At 45.5% G+C, this 24,724-nt stretch overlaps 2 protein-coding genes across 2 annotated transcripts; one reads left to right on the top strand and one right to left on the bottom strand.

Annotated features, from left to right (window-relative positions):
* Positions 1-704: 704 nt before the first annotated feature.
* On the bottom strand, positions 705-5,205 carry MED21 (mediator complex subunit 21). Its single transcript, XM_053942762.1, has 4 exons — positions 5,096-5,205; positions 4,736-4,850; positions 4,405-4,505; positions 705-2,250 (listed from the first exon to the last, which is right to left on the bottom strand). Exons 1-4 carry the CDS (start codon positions 5,135-5,137, stop codon positions 2,074-2,076), a joined length of 435 nt encoding a protein of 144 aa, XP_053798737.1. The 5' UTR covers positions 5,138-5,205; the 3' UTR covers positions 705-2,073.
* An 862-nt stretch (positions 5,206-6,067) lies between these two features.
* TM7SF3 (transmembrane 7 superfamily member 3) lies at positions 6,068-24,691 on the top strand. Its single transcript, XM_053942750.1, has 12 exons — positions 6,068-6,380; positions 12,416-12,570; positions 14,386-14,536; positions 16,099-16,219; positions 16,970-17,141; positions 17,456-17,633; positions 18,848-18,934; positions 19,354-19,434; positions 20,110-20,262; positions 21,217-21,314; positions 21,874-22,036; positions 22,496-24,691. Exons 1-12 carry the CDS (start codon positions 6,311-6,313, stop codon positions 22,756-22,758), a joined length of 1,692 nt encoding a protein of 563 aa, XP_053798725.1. The 5' UTR covers positions 6,068-6,310; the 3' UTR covers positions 22,759-24,691.
* Positions 24,692-24,724: the final 33 nt, after the last annotated feature.

Below are 24,724 nucleotides of genomic sequence, written 5' to 3'. Positions count from 1 at the left end.
TGCTGACCAAGCTGCTGACTGTGTAAGAGCAGGTGAAAATCTACAACAGCTCAAGTGTTGAAATATCAAATATACTTATGAGGGAACTTATTTATACCTCTGGTTAAGGTTTACTTCCAAGTGTGACTATTTATTTGATGCTTAAACAGCAACTAGAAAAAAGAGCTTCCAGAGTTAGGCAGTATCAGGCTGCAGAAATAGAGCAGATTTCAAGAATAAAAAAATAGAAGGCTATGAAATGAAAAGAACTGTGGTTCCTGAAGATGTACTGTCTCCCACAGTTCCCAAGATAACAAGTGTGAGGTGATGCACGTGTTAAGCTGTAACAGGGAATCTACTATGAAGATCAAATCCCTTTTCCAGCAATATATAAATCTCAATTTAAGACATCTCAAAAAAAAAAAAAATCCACAAAGCCCAAATTTTTCCCTCTTTTCAAGTCCACTAATTCAAAAAGCAGACAAACAATAAAAATTCACCCCACCCTAATCCCAACCATCTTGAGATGCACTGGATGTAGTTTTTCCAGGAAAAACCAAAAACAAGGCCCCAGGACTGACTTCAAATGAAACTCTAGCCTCTCAAACCTCCCCAGGACATGGGCAAAATAAATCAAGGACAAGCTGCCATAAGCCTGGAGCTGTACTGTAGTCTGTTCACCCTCCAATCTTTTTTTCCTTCTGCAGAATCTGATAGTATAAGAGTTCCACAACAGCAGATTAAATTTATTACTACAGATATGCACATTTTGTAAAATATTATTAAGCAATGAAATACCAGTCTCATTAAGTACTTCCAGTTTTAGTATTTGTTAGAGGTAGGAACACCTTTATCTTTTTTAATCCTCCAAACATTGTGCTGTGCTACACTTGTTGCAAGCTAAAGGCATTTTTTAATTGCTCTGATTTGTCTGGGTGAATTAGCAATATGTGTAACTTTCAAGTCAATGACAACGTAGTCAATCTATAGAAACAGGTGGTTTTGATCAGGAAATGAGCAAATGTTATGTGGCAACAAACAACATCCTGCAATAACAAGGCTGGTAACTCGAAACAAAAGAAAATGAGCAAGTTTGACCCCAAGTTCATGCTTTGAACCCTACATTAGCTGTTGGTTTGGTGTTGGGGTTTTATTTTAAATATCATAAGAGATACTAGTATTTCTGTAGTCCTACAACAAAGAGCAGAAATTCATTCTGTGATTGAGTGTGTGAAGATAAATACACCTCTGTAGAGCACCTTGGGGAACAACGGGAATCTTGCTGCTTTTGATCACAGCATTCATATGGCAGCCACTGCTTACACTGAAAAGCAACATTATGTAATAAGCTAGTTTCAGTTTTCTCACTGCTGACTTTTATCCAGTCATCCAATGCTTCCTCATCACTATCTGCTTTAGAGGCGCTCACCAGTTGCCAAGAGAATACAGAATATCAGTAAAAGCAGAGAAATAGCACAAGCAAGAGCAAGTATGTCAGTGGCAACAATGGTCTCAAAGGCTTATTTGTGAATTACAAATAATAAATGTCAATATCAGACACCTGCAGGTTTATTTCTTTGTAAATGCGATGCCAATGACAAGAACAATCACTCTGCAAACATTGGAGTTTACTTATCCTTTCAATGCTCTGTAAAGGGTGGCAAACCAGCCAATCAACATTACCAGTGCTATTAATTAAAACATGACCATCACTGCATTCACAGCACTGTCTCCAGGGAACTCTGCCCAGCTCGTGTGTGTCTGAGGCTTACAGAAAAACATACCATGACCATAGTGGCATTAACTTATACAAATACTTCTAATATGTAACAAATTCGATTGGAGTCATATTTGTGAACAGAAAGCTCCTTCTAAGTCAAGGAAACACACATCAATCCACGCAGATCCGTAACAGAGCCCCTGTAGAAGCGTTTCTCACACAAAGCCCGCAGCTGAGCTGTGCCAAAGCCGCCGCTCCCGACGGGGAGCAGAATGCCGAGCAGCCCCGCGGGAGGGCCGGGCCAGCCCATCCGTTCCCGACGCATCCAGAGGCGCTCCCGAGGCTCTTGGGCAGAGCCGCGCTGCCCTCTGGCGCTACGAGTCGGGCAGGGGCAGGCTGTGGGTGCCGCTCCGCGTCTTCAGCTGCGACTGGGCGATGTCGGCCAGGGCGCTCTGGATCTTCTCGAGCAGCACATCCCCACGGTACACGACCTCCTCCAGCCGCGCCGCCGCCTCGTGGTTCTCCTCCTCCAGCCGGTACAGGCTCGCAGCCTTCAAAGCAAAACCGGGATGATGCCCAAAGATTTTTGGCTTTTTATGTATTTTTCATATATTCGTAGCTCTGGATGCTACTATCATAGTCCTAGTATTTTTTCTACTGTTTCCCTTTAGAACAATAAGCTAACCCTTCTAATGCACACTTGGAATTCTGCTTAGTCTTTTTCTTACAAAGAAGCCTGACCAGGACATTTTGTTTTCCAACCAGAATCTGAGAACACACAAGAAATGGGGCAAAGAAGCCCCTAGAACAACTCCAGTAGGGTAGAATGCAGGGAAAATTACCTAACCAACTACTCCTCTAATTGGACATTATTTATTAGATATGCTGATTTGTTAAACTCATAAAATTGTAGAAATCTGATGCTGGGTGTGCCCATGACCATTGGGACACCTGGAAGCTTCCAATAAAGGCCTGCTTTTTATTTTACTATTTTAACACTGTTGCAAGAGTTTCCTCTTTTGATATTGGGCAACAGGTAAAAGCAAGGCTCTTCAACAGAATCCTGAAGTGACTTTGCTACTCAAGGATGCTGAGGGAACAGCTACTACTCCCTAAAAAGAAAAAGGTTCTCTTGTGTAATAGTTGACTGCAACTAATTCATGGATTAGAGCAGAATTTGTACTGTCAACTTCACCAAAAGGGAACTCACAAGGGACAGGTAAATTGTGTTGAGCATTCGTGTAGCAGCTCTTTTTATCATTTAAGACAAGACTCAGATTTGAAACATACACCAAGACAACTTTAGTATAAAAAAAGCAGATTTCTATTAAACAAGTATTATCTACCATTTCTCAACTAAACCTGTAGTGCATATTTGTGAGTGTTTCAAGCATCCTCAAAATTATTTCTTTGGAGACTATCAGAATATTCAATACTGCACCAAATTAAGCAACAGAAAATGAAAATCAAAACTGGAATCCAAGTGGTGGAATCCAAGCTAATTTGTCCTAAAACCACAACAGACACAAAGTATCAGAAATTTTTGTGACATGAAATTCTTCATTAAGACAGCAAGAAACTGTTGAAGTATCACCTCTAAGGAAAGCATATCCCTACTGGATAACCAGCTCCTCCTTCTGGAGCACCCTGCTTTGCCCACACCAGCTGCCACTTTGATCAGACCCTGCTCAGTCATGGAACAAACTGGAATTTGTCTGCAGCAGGCATTCTATCTTCAGCTATTAAAAATGCACTTACAGGAAATTATGCTAATGCTAATGAGCCTAATTATGATGTTCAGCAATTACTGTGACTAGCAAAGTTCCAAATTTAACCTCCTCTGTTTAAAACCAAAGGTGATGCCACTGCCAAGTCATTTATCTTTGGCCCATTCAGTGTCAGTCTTCTCTAAAACACTTTTGAATGGTTACAGAGTATCAATGCAAGTTTGAAACTTTCAGGTGATCTTAAAGGTGATCATCAGGTTTGTCAGAGAAACAGCACTCAGCATCCTTTATGCATTCCAAAAAGAAAATACTTGATGTAAATTTAGCCATTAAGAGTCACAAAGAAAAAAAAAAAAGATGATTTTAACAGGTAAAATCTGTGAAAAAAATAGGAAAAAAAACCAAAACAAGTTTGACGGTTCAAAGGAAGCCTCCTTGTTATTGAAAAGTGATGAAATTATTTTGTGACAGAGCTGAAGAACTTAAAGGACACCCTGCAAACTCTTTAACCAGAAACAATGTGGAAGAACAAGACTTCTGTAGTGTTGGTCCTGCAGCTACAAAATGAAATGTGAGAAAATATGAAATATTACCCAAGGGGAAAAAATGAATAAAACAATGCACAAAGCATCAGTACTGTTATATCTGTTCTGTTAATATCTGAAAAAAAGGGTGAGCAGTTTCCAGTGTAGTGGTGGTGTGATAAAACCACCTTTTTTTTTACATTTTAATAGAAAACTACGTCTAAAATATTGTCACTGATTATAATCTTATTTGGAGTTAGAAGCAAGGTCAGTATTTCTACTAATCCTACAAAGTACTCAGAGGCTACACTCATGAAAAATTCAGGTTTGTACTAAAATAATTTTTCAATGATGACATGGCTTTGAGATGAAAAAATGTGTTTAAGAAAAAAAAAAAAAAGGAGGAAGTTTGCCTTCAGGAGCGTTCTGATGCTGGAATTAGGAAAACTCCTACCTGCAAAGCTGCTGTAGATTCTTCACTGGGCAGGGAATCTATGAGAACATCGATATCCTTAGCAGTGCGAGCGATCAGAGCTGCAAACAGCTGGGCATACTCTGCACAAAACACAGCACAACTCAGGCAATCACGCAGGGAATTTTTAGAAACAAGCACAACTCTGCTGCCACGCTGTTACACAGAAAGTGCAGCCGACATCCATTCACGACTTAACCTGCACCACTCCCCCAGCTACGGGGGGAGTTCTTTGCCGAGGCCGGATTTTGCATTCCCGAGCGCACCACCCCGGAGCACGTTCGCGTGCAGGAGAGCAGGGAGCCGGACTCACCCTCCGTGGGGTTCACGGGCTGATCCTTGTTTATGGCCGTCTGGATGTTGCTGAAGGAGGCCGGCGGGCCGCACTGCTGCAGCACTCCGATGGCGTTACAGAACTGGTCCGCGAGCTGCCGGCACCAATTAACACGGCGTTAATCACCCTGCCCTGCCGCTACAACCACCGCCGGCTCACGGCGCACCCCCGCCCGCCCAGCATCCCGGCCATATGCAGGGTGCGCACCCCACACCCCCGGCCGTTCCCCCGGCCGGGGGGCTGCGGGCGGGGGGCACGCATCACCGCATCCCCGCACAGTCGGCGCAGCGCGTGCCGTGCCCCGCGGCCCCGGGAAAACGGAGGCAGCGGCCGCCTTACCGAGTTGACGGCGTCCTGCAGCTGCGTCAGCCGGTCCGCCATGGCCGCGCCGCCGCCGCCACCTCCATCGCCCCTGTGGCGCGGGCCCGCGGGGCGCGCGCGCCGCCTGGCGGCCGGGAGGAGCGGTCGGACAGCTCGGAGGATCCGCTCGCGGCCGGGCTGGGAAGGCCTTGGATAGGCTGCCCGGGGCGGCGCTGGAGTCACCGCCCCGCAGGGTGTTTAAGGAAAGACTGGACTTGGCACTCAGTGCCATGGTCTGCTTGGCACGGCAGTGTTCAGTCACAGGCTGAACTTGATGATCTCAGAGGTCTTTTTCAAACCGAAGTGATTCTGTTTCTGCCACGGCCTGGGCAGCTTTTGCTGTGCAGCAGCCGCTCTGATCCCAGCTGAAGGCTGCAGCAGTGCTCGGGTGCTCCACTCCAGCCCCGATCTGAGCAGGGGAAAGCCAGAGTGTAGTACTCCCAACAAGCCAAATCAGAGCCAGCATCCGGCCTCCGAGCCCAGGGGTTGGAAAATAAATGCCATTCGTGACAGTCGGTTTGTGCCCATCTTTCTTATCTCTGATAGCTGGGTACAATGCCAGCCTTCTCCCAGGTGCACCTTAGAGATCATCTCTTTCCAAACCCCTGCCACTGGCAGGGACACTTTCCACTGTCACAGGTTGCTCCAAGCCCCATCCAACCCGGCCCTGGACACTGCCAGGCATGGGACAATCACAGCTTCCCTGTGCCAGGGCCTTGCCACCCTCATAGGGAAGAATTTCTTCTAATATCCAATCTAAACCTCATTTTGAAGCCACTTCTGTTATCCTGTCACAACACGCCTCTGGAAATAACCACTCTGTGTAGCGTTGTCACCTGCGGGTGCGGCAATGATATAAATAATCCGCCCGACGGCACGGACGGGTGAGGATTTTGTTTGCCCGCGCACGTAAGCTGGGAGGTGGGCTCTCTTCACGCTCTGAAGTTAAACCTCAAGTCCCAAACTGCCGGTCGAAACCCCACCATGCATTTTTAGGAGTTCGCAGCTGTTACCACGGCCAAGCGCTTCTCCTCCGCCCTTCCCGGCAGGGCCCTCCCGCCGGTGCCGGAGTGGGTCGGGAGAGGCCCCAGCCGGGCGGGCCCCGCCTGCGGCCCGCCCCCAGCACCCGCCCCGCCCCGGCCGCCCGGTCCTTCCCCGGACTCAGCCCCCTTTGCCCGTTCCCTCCGCAGCGCCATGTGGGTCTCGCCTCGTTCCTTGATGCTCCTGCTGCTCATGGGGGTCCTGCGCCATGGCGGAGCCTCAGGTGAGGGCGGTGTGAGCCGGAGCGGGGGGCGCATGGGGCTGTGGCCGCCATTAAGCGGCCGGAGGAGCGCGGCTCGTACCGGGAACTTGCGGGGCTGTGCCCGGGGTCATGGTCAGTGGCAGGGGCTTGCTGGGACTGCAGAGCCTTTCGGGGTGTCCCCGCTGCTGGCCGCTCTCCGGAGGGCGACCTGCCGCTGTCCGGAGGGATGAGCAGGAGTGCGGAGCAAAGCTGCCTCCGGCGCTGCAGAAGCGCTGTGTGTATTCCTGGTTATCTTAATCTTTCATGCGGACAAGGAGAACCACCCTCTTTTTTTATCCCCTTTCCCTCCCTATTCGATTTTTTTTTTTTTTAATACCTTAATTGCTATGAATGCCATAATTTTAACTGTTTCATGGATAATTCGTAATCATCTTGGCCGCGTCGTTGCGGGGGTGCGGTACAGCTGATGCGGCTGCATTCCCCCAACAGAAACAAGGTGGCATTCGCTACCTGTGAACGTGAGTTTACATGGCAAAGGGAAAATGGCTAAAAGGAGGTTTGGTTTTATCCCCCGACCATGTACACGTGTTCATGGGTTCCCACCACCCTAGTGGATGGTGGGTTGAAAACCACTATTGCTATAAAACTAGGGAAAGGAGCAAAACCTAGAATTTGCAGCTTGGTTCCTAAACTCTTTGTCCGTACTGATGTAATCTGACTTTATTTGGCATGAGCTTTTTTTGTAATTTCCCTGTGTTCCTGCATGTGACTAAAATAGGAGTCCAGAGTTAAGTGTGCTATAATAAGTATAGTTTGGGGAAGATTTATAGTCACTCTTTTTTTTTTTTTTTTTTTTTTTTTTTTTTTTTTTTTTCTGGTTAAACTCTTATCTGTTCAAATAAAGGAAAAATAAACAGTTTCCTCTCAGATATAATTCAGAGATAAGCAAGCAGTCCTTCATATCAGGGCCAATATAAGCCTCCTCCTCTTAGTTTTGCTTTATTTTTATACTGCTTCTAACCATAGACTCATAGAATGGTTTGGGACCTCATCTGATTTCAACCCCCCTGCCATGGGCAGGGACACCTTCCAGTTGACCAGGTTGCTCAATGCCCCACCCAACCTGGCCTTGAATGACTGAAGCTTAATTGTCCCAAAGGATACTCTTGGGATACTTTGTAGGCTGCAGGACAGCATTTGGAACCAGTCTCAGGTGTGGAAGGCTTCTCTCTACCCAAGTCTCATGCCCAAGATCCTAATGGAGAGACAAGTATTCCCTGTTTCTTGCAGGATCTAAAAGCTTTGGCTGGGCACCTGATGGTGGCAAGCAGGTGTGAGAATGAAAGCTCTGCTTTCTTAGACCTTAATGTCCTTAAGATAACTTAAAGGATGCTAACAAGCAGTTTGTCTCCTGGACTTGATGAAAATGGGTCATGTGTTGAGTAATTTTTTTACATTATGTAAAAAGGCAAAGCACCTATGAGACTAAGCAAACTGCTTTGCCTTGAAGGAACCTGTTGTTGTTTTTCCTTGCACGAATGAGGGTGGAGGGGGAAAGTATTTCCCTCGTGAAAAGCTAATAAGCTGTGTAATTTGTGTACCAGAGTCTAGCTGAACATTAGGGTCTTTAAAAAAGGCCACTTGCTTAATGGTTCACTGATTTGAAATTGTCTTGTGGTTATTCAACTGTGGACACCCACTTTGCAGGGATAGGCTCTGCTAACTCCTAATCCTTGAAGATCCTGCTTCATTTTAAAAGTGCTGATTAGTAAAATCATTGCATGATGGTCTGTGTTACCTCTCTGGGCTTCTGAGCAGCTCCTCAAACTTGGTCTTTGTGCAGAAGTGTTTTATACCTTGTGTTTGTTGCCTTCCAGGAAGGTCTGTCTTCCTGAGGAGGAGTTCAACTGGCTGTGTTTGCTACATCCAAACTGGGCTGTTTAGTTTTGTAAAAACTAAAGTGAATTTATAGTATAATCAGGACTGAGTGGTGCTTTTGTAAAGGGAGCTTATCTGGGTGAAACTTGTTTGTGCCAGCTGTTTAGTCTATGCAGAGATGATACTTTATAATAAGAAGTTCACTTTTCAGGCTGTAAAAGACCTCTAGCCTGGTGAACAGAATAGTCCTCTGGGATGGGAATGGTGCAGATGGTGACAAGCCACATTCTGTGGTGTCATCTGCTTTAAGCATCAAGCTGTTCTAAGCATGAGTTTCAGTACACACACAAAGTTTAGAAGCTTTCAGAAATGTTCCTGCTTCTTTTGGGAATGGGGTAGGTGCTGTATTTTTTTGGGGGGAGGGTTCAGTAGTGTGGGAAGACAGACCCTGTAGCCAGACTTGCCCATTATCTGTGTCTGCATGGCCTTACAGGTCTGATAGGTTATGGCTCCAGGCTTTATTCTGTTAAGTAACTGTATGCTAATGTTTTTCTTACTCAAACTGGTTGTCAATCTGAGCTTGCACTTCATTAAATGTCTTCATGTGATTACTTGTTGTTGTACTCCCTGCACTGGAAAGTTCTCCTTGGCTCCTAGAGCTTGCTTACATCAGGTTATTCTGCATATCCACTGCAAGGTGCTTGGCACCCAGTAGAAATGTGTTTTCTCTGATTGCACAGAACCTCTATGAGGGAAGGATAATGTTTGAGCATGGCTCTGCAGGTGAAAACTGTTCTGTAAGGGCAGCAGGGGCATTTCTTCAGTTGTTTTTCTTACTGGAAATTGGACTGCTAGGTGTAATCAAGAACCCTGTGTGGTTAACTGCTCTGTGGTGGTGGGGAGTGACACTTGGCTATTGGAGCTGGAAATGTGGTTTACTCAAAGCATCAGAGGAGCCAAGAGCTTGGCACTGAATCAGCACAATGGAAACAGTTCAAGCTGGGTGTAGCCTGGTGGGGAAACTGTGTGTCACAGGGAAGGGATAACAAGTGCAGAGGCTCTGGAATGGTTTGTCTTGTTATTTAAAGTTAGGAATAAAGACTATTGTTCTCAGAAAAGTTCCAGGAGGTTCTATTTCTTTGCTGTCTTTACTGGTTTTGCCCTTCATGTGAGAGAAGAGCTACTATGGGGTGACAGAGTGGGCTGTTTGCTCTGTTCACCAGTTCTGTGTGCAGGACTATCTGTGCTACAGCTCTGGTGCTGTTTATGGAGTAATACATGCTTGGTGCTCCATCTCTACTCTGCTGCTGCTTGGTTTCAGCAATGCTGACTTCCTTTCAGCATCTGTTCAGTTGATAAGCTCTGTAATAGTTTGGGTTCCTCTCATGTATCTAACCCAAAATTAGTCTGATGTGCAGTGACTGTTACAGTCCTTCCTACAGGGCAAGGAAGAGAGCATAGCCTGACACCTTAGAGTGTGTCCAGGCCTTCACTGTTGGAAGCAATAAAACAAGTTGGGATGCCTGGATTTTGCTCCTGTCTCTGTTGCTGACTTGCTGGATCAACTCTCTCACTTGTGAGGTGGAGTTAACTGTGCTGCTGGTCCTGCAGACCTGTCTGGTGGGCCACCTCTGGGCAGGTCAAGCTTGCCCAAAGGAGAAGGTTGCATGCTGTGACCACCACTATGTGGTTGTTGAGGTCTCTGTGTCCTTCAAAGGACGTTTGACAAGACTGAGATCTCTGTGGCTCAGGGAGTCTAATACCTATCTGCTATTAGAACCACAGAACTGGTGATAGCAATAGGCCTGGTGAATTGTGAGTTGGTTAATTTAATCAATTAGTCTTGCTCACCATCTTCCCTTTCTGTCTCAGTGCGCCAGGAGTGACTTGTTCAAATAACAGAGATGGAGAAGGCTGGAATGGTGCTGTGGTGTGTGGCTATGGAGCAATTGCTCTTCCAAAAACTTCTTAGAAGGTTCTGTTGCTCTGCAGTGCTTGTCATCTTTTAGGCCTCACTGGAAGTGTGGTTCACTGTGAACAGTAAGCTGAACAGGACTTGTCTGATGGGTGTAGATGTTCTTCACCCTGAGTCTCTGCTCTTGTGCCCAGACTTTGAGATAATGTGTGTCACATGTGCTGTTCTCAGAGCAGTTATGCAAACAGTAAAGCAATATAGAACACCATACCTTAATTCACCACGCTAATTAAACTTGAGAGAGTGCCTCTGCCATTTAGAGTCTCATGATCACGCCGAAGTAGTGGCTGTGTGTCCTGCTGACGAATCTGTCCTTATTTATGCAGAGGCCCCTGGGTATGGGTACGGAGTGGAGGTGAGAAACAAGGCGGAGCAATGCAGTTCTTTCCCCTTGATGTAGATCACACAGAGAATGTGTATGGTTTCAGCTTTTTTCTTAAAAGAACATCCAAGTGTGAATGTCTGGCGGTTCAGGAAGCTCTGCTGAAGTTTTTAGAGATCAAAGAAAAATATTTTTCGTGCATTGTAAGCATTCACTGTAAATTTCTGAGTGTATAGATGTATAGTCTGTGCATTCTGAATGCTTTTCTTTAGCATTCATACTGCTACTTGCATTTGTGGTAGAGCTTGAGCAATGAGGAAAGATCTGAGGATATCTGAATGTTGCTCAAGGGACTCTGAAGAATCAGAAACTGAAGGATATGCAAAGTTTTTTTTGCAGCTTTAATTTTACATTACTGTGTGAAAATTTGGTGTAGAAGCTTCTACCTTAACACAAACTGCAGATGATGGAGCAGAAAAATGGAGCATATTTCTTTCCTCACAAGTGGTTTATGAACCCCCATATTTTAGCTGAGTTTTTTTTTGGTGATGCAGTACTGGTATTAATTGAATTTTGGGAGTGAGCATGTAAGGGTTGAAGTTCTTTCCCTCACTGTGTATGGAATGGAAGAGGCATAACAGCTCCCCTCTGTTAACATATCAGGAGGCAAAGAAACTGGCTGGAGTTCTTGGCGGGAGAGAGAGAAAAGTAATAGGAAAGCAGTTAGAGAGTACTGGGTATAGTTTCAGGTAAGAAAACTTGTGAATGGGAGCCCCCCAGTGTCATCAGCAAGTGTCCCTTGGATGGTGCTGCTGGTGACTCTGTGTTAGGGAACTTGGCAGTACCAGCCCTTCCCAACCGAGGCAACTTCACTGAGGAAGTGTATATGTGTTCAGGCTTGATAAGTTTTTCGGTCTGTTTGGGTACAGAGGAAGGCAGAAGAATTCAGGGAAAAGCCTGGAAGGCATTGTGCAGTCTGTCTGCAACCACCAACCAAAGAGCATCTTGTGGCTTCTGTGTGGCTGCTTCGCTTTCCTCCCTTGGCATCCCCTGCCCCTGCAGAACCCAGCACAGGGAGAAGCCAGGCTTGCTTGCAGGACTTGAATGACAAGACAAAGCTGATTCTCAAAGGTCTTATTTCCCAGGTCACATGGTTCTCTTTAAATTAAAATGACAGTGGATCATGGGGTTATGCTCATTGTAAGAAGAAATGGTCTAGGTTGTGTCTAGGAAAAATTAGTCAGATTTTTAGGTCTAGAGATGGGGATGCAGCAGTCCTAATGATTAAAAACTGTTTGGCAGCGAAAAACATGGAATAGCTGAAAGTGGGTAAGTGTATGTATGTAAACTACAGATTTGACTCTGTCTTCTGGAACTTGACTCCAATTCCCATGGTCTGTAGGAATTCACCTGGAAAGTCTGATGGATATTGTGCAAGTTGGCTGGCTGGTACAAACATACCTGCTTGTATTTGCCAATGATCAGGCAGTTCTCAGTGTCTTCTCTTACTGAATTTTTGGAGTGTAGCTGGCTGGTTGGCTGAGCTGGTGAGCTCAGCTGTATCCAGTCCTGACTCCTGGCAGGAAGCTCTGTCCCTGTGCTCAGGTGAGTGCCAGGCTGCAGAGAAGGTAACCTGGCTGTATCTGCAGGTACACCTCTGTGTGCAGCAGTCTCTGAAAGCTTGGTACAGCTCACAGGATGAAAGCAGCACAAAGCAACATCCTGCTCTGCTCCCAGCTGACTAATACTGGGCTACTGGAAGCTGCCAGGCTTCCCTGGTAATCGCTTCCCTCTGGGCCAAAAAAAACCCTGTATCTTACTTTTTTGTTGTTGTTGTTGGATATTTTTTTGTTGTTGTTTTTGTTTTGTTTTGTAATGCAGGTCTTCTTGAGCTCTCCTTGGGAAAATTCAGAAATGTGCTACTTAACCAGACCAATCCAGTGGAGGCTGTAATCAGGAACATCGCCAGCAATGTGACTGTGGTTATTTTTCAAGCGCATGCCCAGCAGAGTGATGTGGTGATATCTTTTGATAAGGTAAGAGTGTCGCTTCTCTTAAGTGCTGCCTGTCTTTCAACAAAGGACTTGGCTCTGGTACATGTAGGACTAATGGACTGAAGCTGTATAAATAAAGAGTGTCTTTTACCTGCTTGGCTTTTAGACTGTACTACTGTAGCTTCAAAAATCCTTTCTTGTACTTATATGTCATAGCTGCTGTTTTGAAAGACTGAATGCCAAAGGAATATCAGAGCTGGCTTGAAAATATTTCAAGGCTCTTTATTTGGTGGGAGTGGTGCTTTTTGTTATGTGGCTCTACTGACTGTTGTCCATCAGCTTGTCACATTAAAACCAGATCTGTGTGTTTGCCAGATGCTCCATACATGATCACTTTGGGATGTTTAGTTGTCTGCTGTTCCCATGGCTTGGATTTAACCACTGCTGATATGATGTGTTGTTATCCCAGCTCCTTGTCCTGAGTCTAATCCTCCTTTGGTAACACATGGAGAAATTCCTCCACATACTGCAGTGAAAGCTGCTACTTCTAGACAGCAATAAAAACATTCCTGCTGCTGTACCCTGCATCCCAGTAATGATGGGACAAAATTAACCTAATCAAAAATACTGATTTTTGTTGTTGTGCTGCTGGGTGGCACTGGTATTTGAACAGAACATGGACTAAGCTGATGGAGATCTGACAGCTGCAATCCAGTTCCCCTCTCTCCACCAGCATATTTGAAATCAGAATATACTGGGTGCCAAGAAGTATCCTGGGAAGCTTAGAAGATGAATGATCTGTAACACAAGTCACCCAGCTCAGCCATCCTTGCACTGGTCAAACAGCCAGGATTACAGGGCTGAGGCATTACTGTTACACTTGTTCAGTCTTTACTTGCCATTGGTAGAATCCTCTGCTGCCAGTTCAGATCCTCTTTGCATTTATGGGCCTTACCAGGCCAAGGGCAGTGATGCATAAATGTAGCTGTACTGCTTTTAGGGCTGGCCTGCCTCTAGAAATATGAAGTTGAGCCAGACCTTGAAGTCTGCCAGGTCCAATGTGCTTCCTTGCAGCATTGCCTTGGGTAACTGTGGCTGCCTTGGCCAAAGGTACTTTCCATGCTGAAAATGTGGCTGCAGGTCAACTGGCTGTTCCAGCTGTGAGATTGTGATACTGTCATTTCTGCTTATCTTTCCTCAAGAACTCTGGTTCTGGAAGGGATGGTGGTGCTGGGGATTGGGTCACTAGCTGGCCTGGCCCCAAAAACATCTGGCATTGCTAGTGTTAAGGCATCTGTCATGCAGTCATGTCTGTTCTGGTGGAGATAGGAAGGTGCTTCTGTATGCTGGTTCCCAGAACACTTCCTTGCTGCCATCTCACAACATTTTGTGAGGGATACTCCAGTCATTTTACATTTTTACTAGTCAATCCATTGCCAGATCTACTAGCTAGATTTCACTGCAACTTGTTTGTGATTGTCAGCTCTTTAGTAGTCCTACACTTGTCACTTGGGTTTTTGAGCTGAGCCAGACAGTGTGTATGTCAGAGCTCCTTTTTTTTCACCAGCTACGGATGCTGTCCAGAGAGACCTTGACAGGTTGAGAGGTGGGCCTATGCAGAGCTCATACAATTCAGCAAGGCCAAGTTCAGCAAGGTCCTGCACATGGAGCTGGACCAAGCACAAATGCATTTTGGGCAGAGCCTGATCTGTTGTAACTGGCACTGATGTGTGTGCCTGGCAGGTTTGTGGCAGGAATAGCCTCCTGTGATACTATCAAAATACAGAAATATTATCAAGCTGTGGTAGAAATCTTCTCAAAAAGAACTACTTGTTTCTACAATTTGTTTCTGTGCAGACTCCGTCAGTGAACAGCTCAGGAATTGGGGTGGACAAAGGGCTGGTGTCCATCCTTCGGCCTGAGCAGACCGTATGTACGTGGTACCTGCGTGCCCTGGGTGCTGGCCAGGTGCTCAGCACCGCCATCTCCATTCCCTACATGGAGAAAGGTATGTGCTCAGGGCATGCCAGCTCTGCAAGTGTTGACCTTTCAGTCTTACATGGTGGAAATCTGATAGAGGTACCAGAAATTTCTTTGAAATGGGCTGAAAATGTTTTTATTGTCACTGCTGAATTGTGAGTTGTGTATAGGATGTTCTCTATGGTCTTGCCATGACTTAAGCCTTAGAATAGAAAACTGCTGTGCATGTGATCATGGAATCACAAATCTGTTTGGATTGGAAGGGGGCCATAAAGATCATCCAGTTCCACCCCCTCTGCCATGGGCAGGGACACCTTCCACTATCCCAGGTTGCTCAGAGCCCCATCCAGCCTGGCCTCAGACACTTCCAGGGATGGAACAGCCACAGCTTCTCTGGGCCTCCCCACCCTCACAGGAAAGAATTTCTTCCTCATATTGATGCCTTGAGAGGCTGAACCTGGAACAGAGACTAGACAGAGCTAAAGGAATAAAGTAGGTATTTATTGAAAGGCCTTAATGGATATACCTTGGGCAGTACAAGAGCCTGGCCAGGGCTACAGCCAAGATGGACACAAACTGGTCACAAAATGGATGACCAGTCACGAGGTCTCACACTTTCATAAGTTTTGGTCCATTTGCATATTGGAGTTAATTGTCCAATTATAGCTTCAGGTTATGAAGTTCCATCCTCCTTGTTGCTCTCTTCAGTTCTCTGTTGTTTATACCTTTTGGGCCTGAAACTTGTAATGGCTGTCCTTGGTCTCAAGCTGGAGAGGGATTGTTTTGTCTACCTACCCTGTGAAGAGAGCTTACTGACATCTAATATGAAGCTCAGAGCTACACACCTAGGCAGCACAGAATCTGAAAAATATGAAAGCTAAAACTCAAGGCATGAATATCCAAGCTAAATCTACCCTCCTTCAGCTTAAAGCTTTTACCCCTTGTCCTGTCATCCCTAGGCCCTTGTAAAAATTCCCTCTCCAGCTTTCTTGTAGGCTCCCTTCAGGTATAGGAAGGCTGCTGGAAAGGTCTCCCCAAAGCCTTTTCCAGGCTGAACAACCTCTACTCTGAGCCTTTGCTCATAGGAGAGGTGCTCCATCCCTCTGGTCATCTTCATGGTTCTCCTTTGGACTAACTCCAGCAGGTCCACATCCTTCTTGTGTTGGGGTGGGGTCTTGCCAGAGCAGAGTAGAGGGGCAGATCCCCCCTGTCTGGCCCTGCTGCCCACTCCTCTTTGCATGCAGGATATTGGTGTCTGTCTGGGCTGTGAGCACATGTTGCTGGGTCATGTCAAGCTTCTCTTCAGCCAATACCCCCAAGTGCTTCTCCTCAGGGCTGCCCTCAATCCATTCCCCACCCAGCCTGTGTTTGTGCTTGGGATTGCCCTGACCCATGTGCAGGACCTGGCAGGAGCTTGTATCCTTCCGTTCCAACACTCCAGTCACTGGAGCCACCCGTGTGAGGGGACCTGTCACAGGCTGCAGTGAAACCCTTTTGCTGCCTGCAGGGCCAGAACCTGATGATTTTCTGTGCTCAGCAAGTGATTGTGCCTGCAAGCATGTAACTGCAGTTATGTTCTCTGTGTTCTAGATCCTATTCCTGGAGGCTGCAATCTAGAATTTGACTTGGAAGTGGATCCAAATATTTACCTGGACTACACGTTGGTTGATATACACATTAAGTTTGCCCCTGCAAACTTGGGATATACCAGGTGTGTGGAAAACTTCAGTGCACTGAGCAATACCTTCTCTCCTGTGTTTGGCCAAAAGGCTAAAATAAGACCTTGCTGTAACAGCTGAACCATCCAGCTGCTGGCAGGAATCTTGTTTGCTGCAACAAATGGAAATGAGGAAAAGGAGGAGGGTAAGAGGTACTGAATGAGAGAGATAAAGGTTCAGAGTTACATCTTGTGGGGGAGGTTATGCAACTTCAGAAATGTAAGAGGTCAGTAAATACTGGATCTTTCCATTCCCTGTAACAGCTTAATTTGTTTGAGAAGCAGTTGTATGTTACAGCCAGTTTTATTTCTTTCCTAGTATTAAAGCATGATAATGACCTAGAGTTTTGTTTAACTTGAGACTTCAAGTTAAAAGGCATTATTTCCTGAATGGTGCCTGGTGTCACAAGTGATAGGTAGGGAATGGAGAAGACTGTTCAGAACTGCATGGAAAGACAAACAGTAATGTTGTGGTCTTTGGCTGTTGTGGCCTCCTGGAATTCTCGTTACGGCAATTCATAGGAAGCCTCTGTAAGTGTAAAGGCAGTTACCACCACTGCCACCTCCTGTGCCAGGGTGGTTCTGTGTGATGCTGCTGTGCCCTGTGCTCACAAATACAGTCCAGCTTTGAGTTAGCTGCTGGTGTGCACCTCTAAAGAGTAGAGGCAAACCCTGTGGACAGGTAACTGCTGAAAACTAATGTTAAGGTCTGGGGCCTTGTGGCTGATGTGTTTTTCATTGCAGAGGAGCAAACCCGCCCTCCTGTGATTCAGGGACTGGTCAGAGCTCCCGGTGGCGGCTGCGCTATGATGTGTACCAGTACTTCTTGCCCGAGAATGACCTGTCTGAGATGGTGCTCATGAGCCACATACGGAAAATGTCTGGGGTGCAGAGTGTCAAAGCCAATGGCATTAAGGTGAGCCTGAAGCACTGGGTACCAGCCATGTGGCAGTGGGGCTCTCTTGTTTTCTCCTCCCCTGTGCTTATCTTCCTGGAGGGGAGACGTGAGCAAGCTCCCTGGCCCTGCTGGGGAGTGGACTGGCAGCCTTGCCTGCATTTCCAGGAGGCCAGACCTGGGTCAGTAGGCTGGTAGGGAGCCTGAACTGTGCCCTCGGGCAGAGAGGAGCAAAAGAGGAGTGGAAGAATCTTCTCCCCTGTCAGAAATCACAGTAGTGCTGGAGGGAAGGTTTCTCTCCTGTGAGCCTTTAACAGAGGTATTTATTTTTCCAGATGCTTACGCTGACAGCTGATGACAAGACCAGTATCTACTTCTCCTCACTTCCTGGACAAGGTGTGATCTACAATGTCATAGTGTGGGATCCTCTTTGGAACAGTTCTGCTGCATACATACCTGTGCATACATATGCCTGCAGCTTTGCTGACCTGGTGGATAACTGCTCTTCCCTCAGTAAGTTGGGAATTTTATGTCCGCGCCAACTCTGCAGCTTGTTGTGCTCCAATGTGCTAAATGGGTTTTAAGATTCTCTTCTCAATTTGTGCAGGAGACCTTTGTTTTACATTGTGTATATTTTGTTACTTTATGGTAACTGCTTCTTGTTTGCAAGACAAGTAACACTAAGGAGAACCATTAGGGATTAAAGTTAACTTAATGGTGGTTTAAGATGTGTCTTGCAAATGTAACTCTGAATGCTGTAGTGCCACCCCAGCTTTGTCCATTTCTACTGGATACATAATTTAAAATAACCTTTGGGACTGCGGGTGCTGGATGTGAAGTTGAGTTAATAAAACACAGACTAGGCTCCAGCCGGATTTTGCTAACTGCTGGTGCTAACAGGAATCCTGCAGGTATTTTGAAAGGAGGCAGCCATCTAAAACAAGAATGAAGATAATGTCAGAAGTAGTGCTGCTTTGTACAAAGCTATATAATGATGGAATTTGTGCAGAAACAGCAAACCTGCCACTCCTCTTATGAATCCAGAAGGGACACAGGTAATTGGTAGAATTTGGTTCATAAAGTAAAATTTGTTCTCATTTTCTTATATGCTGTGACACAAGTGACTGTTGTCAAATTCAGTGTTGGTCCTATGACAATGTGAGACAAATTATCAAGGCTAAATTTCTCTAATTCAGAGCACATGGAAAACATGGTTTATTTCTGCAAATAGCTTAAATATAAGTAAGAAATTTGCATGGAAGATAGAGGTAAGCCATAATGGGATGCTGATGATCATTTTTGTTGCATAGCAAATGTATGAGAGGGAGACAAATGGTGAAGGCTGCAGTGATTAAGCCTATAGCTGCTGCCTGGGTCACTAATCCCATAGAACTGATTTTTATAGATGACTGGATGTCTCTTTTTTTAAACCTGAGCAGAGACTTTTCCAGCAAATTTATATCTGTATTATAAACAAGTTACATATACTTACAGAAATTTCTCTTGAATCAGGAGGAAGCTCTTGATTTCTTAATCAGTCTGGGACTATTTCAATATTCTGTTGGAGATCTTACCAAGCTAACTGTTAGTTCAGGCATTGCAGATCTGACAGAGTGGCAGCTCTCAAGTTGTTAGTAAAGTTTGTGATAGCAACCTGACCTTACCTTAATCTCTTTGTTGGGACTACTAGGTGGAATGCTCTACTAAACCTACCTTTCTTCTTGTAGGTAAACTCTCTACCAGAGTATTCTTCACTGCTTTTGCTGTTCTTGGTCTTTTCACCTGTTTTTTTGGACACAGATTCTGGAAAACAGGTACTGAATACTTCATCTCATCTCGTACATCTGGTTGGAACTTCATAAATGTTACTCTGTGTAACTCAGAATGGTAGTGTTATTACCAAAATTCACTTGATAGTGATGCTGTGCCAGTTAGGTCCACTGCTTTGCTTTTATGGGCTCTGAGCCTTTAAGCTTAGAGCAGGAGGTTTTTGGGATGTAAAGAATAGGAGCGTAGAACTAGGGTTCTATGTTCTATGGGCAATATAGCTATAAATATGTAATTTTGGACTATCTGTAGTGCTTGAGGACATCCCTGTCGAGAACAAAATGTTGTCTGGCTCTCCTTTAGTGAGCTGCTATGTTCCTTCCCCGTGGTAATATGAAGATGTCTGAAGATCCACTGAAGTGGGCTAGGTATGAAGCTTGCTAAATACTTTTTCCTTCTTCTCTAGACTTATTCTTCATGGGCTTCATTGTTGCAGCATTTGTCTTCTTTGTGTTCATTACCACGGTAACTGGCCTTAGTTATGATGGTGAGTAGATGTGTCAGGATATCCTGTGCTCTTCCCAAACTCTTGTTAGGAACCCTTCAGGTACAATCTCAGTAGTGCTGTTGGCCAGCCACAGGAAGGATAGCAGGGTGATGCCTGGATGCTTGAGCTCTGATTGCCATAATAGCTGAAAATGCAGCAGAGTAAGTGTTCCTTCCAACATCACAGTGATGCAGAATTAATAGCTGATTTAATTTCAGTATCTACTCAAGGAAGATAAGAGGTGTTTGGAAACTCTGGAAATATGCAACATACTTTCTTCCTACTTGCACAATGCATGGACCTCGGTTTCAGATCAAATGTAGGTTTCATCTGTAAAATGGAAGTAGGTGGTCTGGGCCCAGTTTGTTAGACTGGACAGAATTAGTTCTTTCTGTCTGTCCCACCTCATAGAATTCCTTTTTTGATACATGTGCAGTAGCTGGTAGCCACCTGAACTCCCTGGGAACTCAGGGTCTCCACTGCCACTCTTTCAGCAGCACATCCCCAGCTGCAGGCTGGCATCTAAGTGAAGTGCATGAAGCACGTTCTGATACTTTTATTTGTTACCTCATGCAAATGTAAAATGCCATACATGCATGTAAATAAAGCTGCTGAACATATTACTGCAGGAACTGAAGTTTCCAGAATGCTGGAATCTTCTCTTCTCTCTTTCAGTGCGTCTTATTTTGACAGCAGTGGCTGGAATCATTGGAGGCCTGCTCTTGGTTGTGAGCTGGTGGAGATTTGGCTCTGTCCTGCTCAGCATGCTTGTTATTGGACTTGTGTTGGGATTTCTCTTCTCATCAACGCTCTTCTTTACTCCCCTAGGTAAGCACTGTAATCCTCTGCTTGGTGAGCGCTGTGTTCCTGCAGTGCTGCAGGCACACTGCAAGGCTCAAGATTGAATGGCACTCTCTGGTTTATCTTACTGGGATGTTTAACGTTCCCTTTCCAGTGCTGGGAGGAATAGAGATGTACCTGAAAGCTTCTTTCAGCTGTGCTATAATTAAAAGTACTTGGGGAAAAGGGAACTGATTGTTTTGCAGAGAACTTGGTGACTCTTCCTACTTAAACTGTGTGCCATCTCTGGAACACCAGCTCTGCTTCAGGAATGCACTTGCTCTCTTGTTCTCTGTCCAGAACAAATCCCAGAAGAAAATCTACAGTCTAATTTGAAGGCTTCAGGCATAAAGGCCTTAGACAAATTGCTTAAAAGCCAGTAAGCCTGCTGAGCTGGAGCTCAGCATCAGCTATTGTAATTTTCAGTCTCAAAACTTCTTTCCCCCTGACCTCTGGTGAATCCATAGGCCTTAGAAGGCAGGGGGAGCAAAGAAGGGTTTTCCTTAAGCCCAGAAGAATTTGTTGCCTGGTGGTGTGGTGATGGCTACATTTGCACCATACTCTGGAGTCTGATGCAGATTTTTAGCTTGGAAACCCATAGAGGCAACAAAACAGCTTCTTCTTGGGCTGTAGTACTCTGGTACTTTTAATTCTTACGAGGTGAGGAATGTGTACCTTGTAAAAAATTGTTGTTCCATGGACAAGATCTGGTGTTCCAGCACAGAGTACAGGACCTGTGCTCAACTGGGACAGTTTTTCTGTTCTTGATTAACTGTTCCAATACATCTTAAATAGTCAGGATTTGAGCTCAAAAGCTGGGCTTTTCAACAATGTGCTCCAGGTATTTCTGAATGTAGAGAATTTTGAGGGGGAAAAGCTGACCCCCAAACACTTGTGAAAAAGGAAATTTTTCCCTCACTGCTGAATGTGGTGTCTTGACAGGAGACTACAGGGTCTTCCGTGATGATGTGGTGTTCTGGGTGACCTTTACTTGTGTAGCCTTGATGATTCCAGTGCTTTTTGTTGGCTGCCCAAGAATTGTAAGTAACTGCTGTCACCTCAGAAGGAAGGAGGGAGAAGGGGGATCAGACTTCTTAATGCAAAATGTCGTCCCATGGAAGATGTACAGAAAACTTACCGCAGCTTTGTGAAGCTCTGCACAAGGCCAGTTGCAGGCAGATCTTGTTTAGCCCCACTTGTGCTAAATGGTCCTTATGCAAAGGAATCACTTGTTTTGCACACAGCATCCACTAAAACCTGCATTTAGTTGACTTGTGCTGTCTTATCAGATAGGCTGGATAACAGGTGTGTGCAGCTGATTTATTACAGAAGAACTGATAAAAATTATAAAATACTTGTCCAGAGAAGCTGTGGTTGCCCCATCCCAGGCAGTGTCCAAGGCTGGGTTAGACAGGAGTTGGAGCAACCTGAGATAGTGGAAGGTGTCCCTGCCCATGACAGGGGGTTGGAACTGGATAGGCTTTCAGGTCCTTTTCAATCCTGGCCATTCCATGATTCTATGATTCTACTGTCGTAGGGAGGTGGGGAATAAAGAGTGTTCATCAGTCTCCTAAAGCTGTGTTTTTTCTCCCTGTCTAGCTGAACATCTTGGCTTCTGGAATAGTGGGCTCTTACACAGTGATCCTGGCCATTGCTTGCTATGTCTACACAAGCCTTGCTTACATCACCTTAGACCTGCTCAGAAGGGTCCTCAACAGTTACTTCAGCAGAGCTTACACCAATGTGCCTTTTCAAAGGAATGGTGAGTCTTCCTGAGACTTTATTCTCTTTTTAAGGAGGAATTACTGCCTCTTTGGTTCTGTTGTAAACAGTAGAGTGAGGGCAGGAAGGAGAACACAATACAGTGTGAGATTTAACATCCACATGAGAAATTCTAGTCCTTCAAAAGCAGTACTGAGTAGATTCAAAGGCAGGAACCTTCCTGCAGTTGTTGTGACAAAGGCCCTTGTGAAAGGTGCTGCTCAGACTTGTGCTGGCAGCTTGCAGAGGAGTGTGCAGAGTGGGCAGTCAAAGACTTTATACTGTGAAGAGACTCTTCCAACTGCCTCTGTGTCCTGCCTCTACATGGAGTCACTCTGGGTATCTGAGGATGTGGGGATGATATTTCATTCCTTTCTGTCATGGAACTAGTTCAGTGTTTGTGCTTGGGAAAGCAAGGAATGTTCTGCTTTGCTACAGGAATCTGTTTCTCTTTTTCCAGACTTCATCATCCTGTCAGTCTGGGCAATGCTGGCCCTCAGTGGGGTCACTGTGCAGCTCCGCCGGGAGAGGAGTGAGGTGCCCTTCCCACCACATCCCTATCTCACCTGGAAGAGGGAAAGGGAGCGTAGAAGCACCAATGTCTTAGACCCCAGCCATCATATCCCTCCCCTGAGAGAGAGGATCCACAACAAGCTGCTGCATATCAAAGAGTTCTTCCAGAAAGACCAGCCAGCTGGGGAGAGAACTCCACTGCTTCTGTAACTTGCCAAATAACTGGTGGGAATGGAGAGGGAGGATCTGGGAATGGTGAGATGATTACCAGCAACCAGCAGTGGTACAAGATTTACCACTGCTAATTTGTCCTACTGAATAAGAGATTGCTGCTTGGTCAGCTTGGCAGAGCAGTTACCTGTCCAGTACACTACATGCTGTTTGTGACTCCTCTGTGACACACTCTGCCTGCTGCAACCTCCTTGTGTCCAGTTGCAGAATCCTGTACTCCTTCTGCCAAGGACAGGCACTGATCCTGTGGGGTCTACTTTGCTGTTTGGGTATGTGAAATATCAAACAAGCCTTGGAAAGCAACCTACTGATTGTTCCCTTGCCTGTGGGAATGTCTGCTGAGGCAGTGCCCAACTTGCTCTCAAGAGTGGGCAGCCTGTCCAGCTGTGAGGGGAGGGATAGGGACTGGACATACAAGGAGTTCTTCCATCAGGAACTGAGCATCTCCTTCTAACAGGTACAAAACGTGTGGCTGCAGGCACACTGCTTTCCAAGAAGTGTTACTGAACCTTGCAAGCTGAACTGAGTGACTTGAATTGAAACTGCACTGAGTTAACTGTAGTCCATGTGCACTGTGGGGCTTGGGAACGGGGACTGATCTGAGACAAGAAGACTTTTTCCTTTGCTTTTGGGTGGTTTTGTAGCAAGCCAGTCATCTGGTCTCTGTGCAGAGATGGCTGTTAAGAGGACACAAGAGGTTTGTCTCTCTTTTTGCTTTCTGAACAGCCTGTTCTTGTTTTTGCTCTGGTATAGTATATTTTCTAATGGTGCTGTCATAAAAGAAAGAAGTAAATAAGCTCTTTGTAGCCAATTGCAATTTTTTTCCCCTGAAGTTGGCTGAAACACTAATTGTTTATTTTTAATCATCTTTTAATTTTGTCTTTAAGGGGTGAAAATAGCATTCAGCTAGCAAGATACTGACCAGGAACCTTGCTGACTGAATGTGTTCTTTACCTATTTGAATTACATCTGCCTAAAGCAGAATGTAGTATAAAAACAGATGAGGGACCAATCTCATGTGGTGGCTTTATGCTCTTCTTTAAAAACAAAAAAACCCAAGAGCCATTTTCAAAATGTCAGCTGGAGCAATGTTTTTTTGGCTCATCCCAAAGAGACCTGAAGGTGTTTTACCTGTGCTTGTCCCTTGTGCCCTGTCCTAGTCTCCTGTGGGAGTCTGTCATGCACTGAAGGATGGCTCATGTCTCACATGCTGTACCTTGACACAGGGTATGGTGACTCTTCCTCCTCCTCCCTGTGTCTGACCCTTCAGTGAGGGCAGCTGAGTCCACAGTCCTGCCTGTGTGAGGTGAGTGGCTGCTCAGGTGCCTGCATGGAGTCTCCATGAGGGAATTCCCCAGGGATGGAAGCTTAAGCTCAGCCACCACTTTAAATTCTTGGTAGGAAATCTGTAAGAAACAGCTCTGATGAAACTAGCAAAATAACTTTTTTCTGGGAACTTTGTTGGAAGTTAGACAGGAATGAATGACTTGTAAATGGCTTTTCTTAAGGAGTGAGAGCTCAAAGACAGTGTCTGAGGTGACTGAATCCTTCTGATGTTCAGAGAAAAATCTCATCCTTGCTTGGAGCTGGAGTATCTGCCTCAAACAGCAAAGCAAGGCTGAAATCCTGCAGTTTGGGTCTGGTTTCCCTGTGCTGTTGTGTGGCACATGGGGTAAACAAGGAGCTCTTCCCTGGGTCTCTGCCCGTCCTCCCTGCACTCATCCTGAGCATGTCTCTGCCATGTGTCATGGCAAGCAGCAAAACCTTCTGTGGTATAGAAATGCTCTTAAACATGTTTACCTTGGTGGATCTTTATAACTGCTGCAATTAACATTGTGCAAGAAACAAGTTTGACTTTAATTTTCTATATCTTTTATAATAAAGATGTCTTTTCAAAAATATTGAAACTAAAGGGGTCTCTTTGAATTCCATGATGCTTTTACAG

This window comes from Vidua chalybeata, chromosome 5, assembly GCF_026979565.1.
Source record: "Vidua chalybeata isolate OUT-0048 chromosome 5, bVidCha1 merged haplotype, whole genome shotgun sequence".
NCBI lineage: Eukaryota > Metazoa > Chordata > Aves > Passeriformes > Viduidae > Vidua > Vidua chalybeata.
This window is presented reverse-complemented; position numbering and strand designations above follow the sequence as displayed.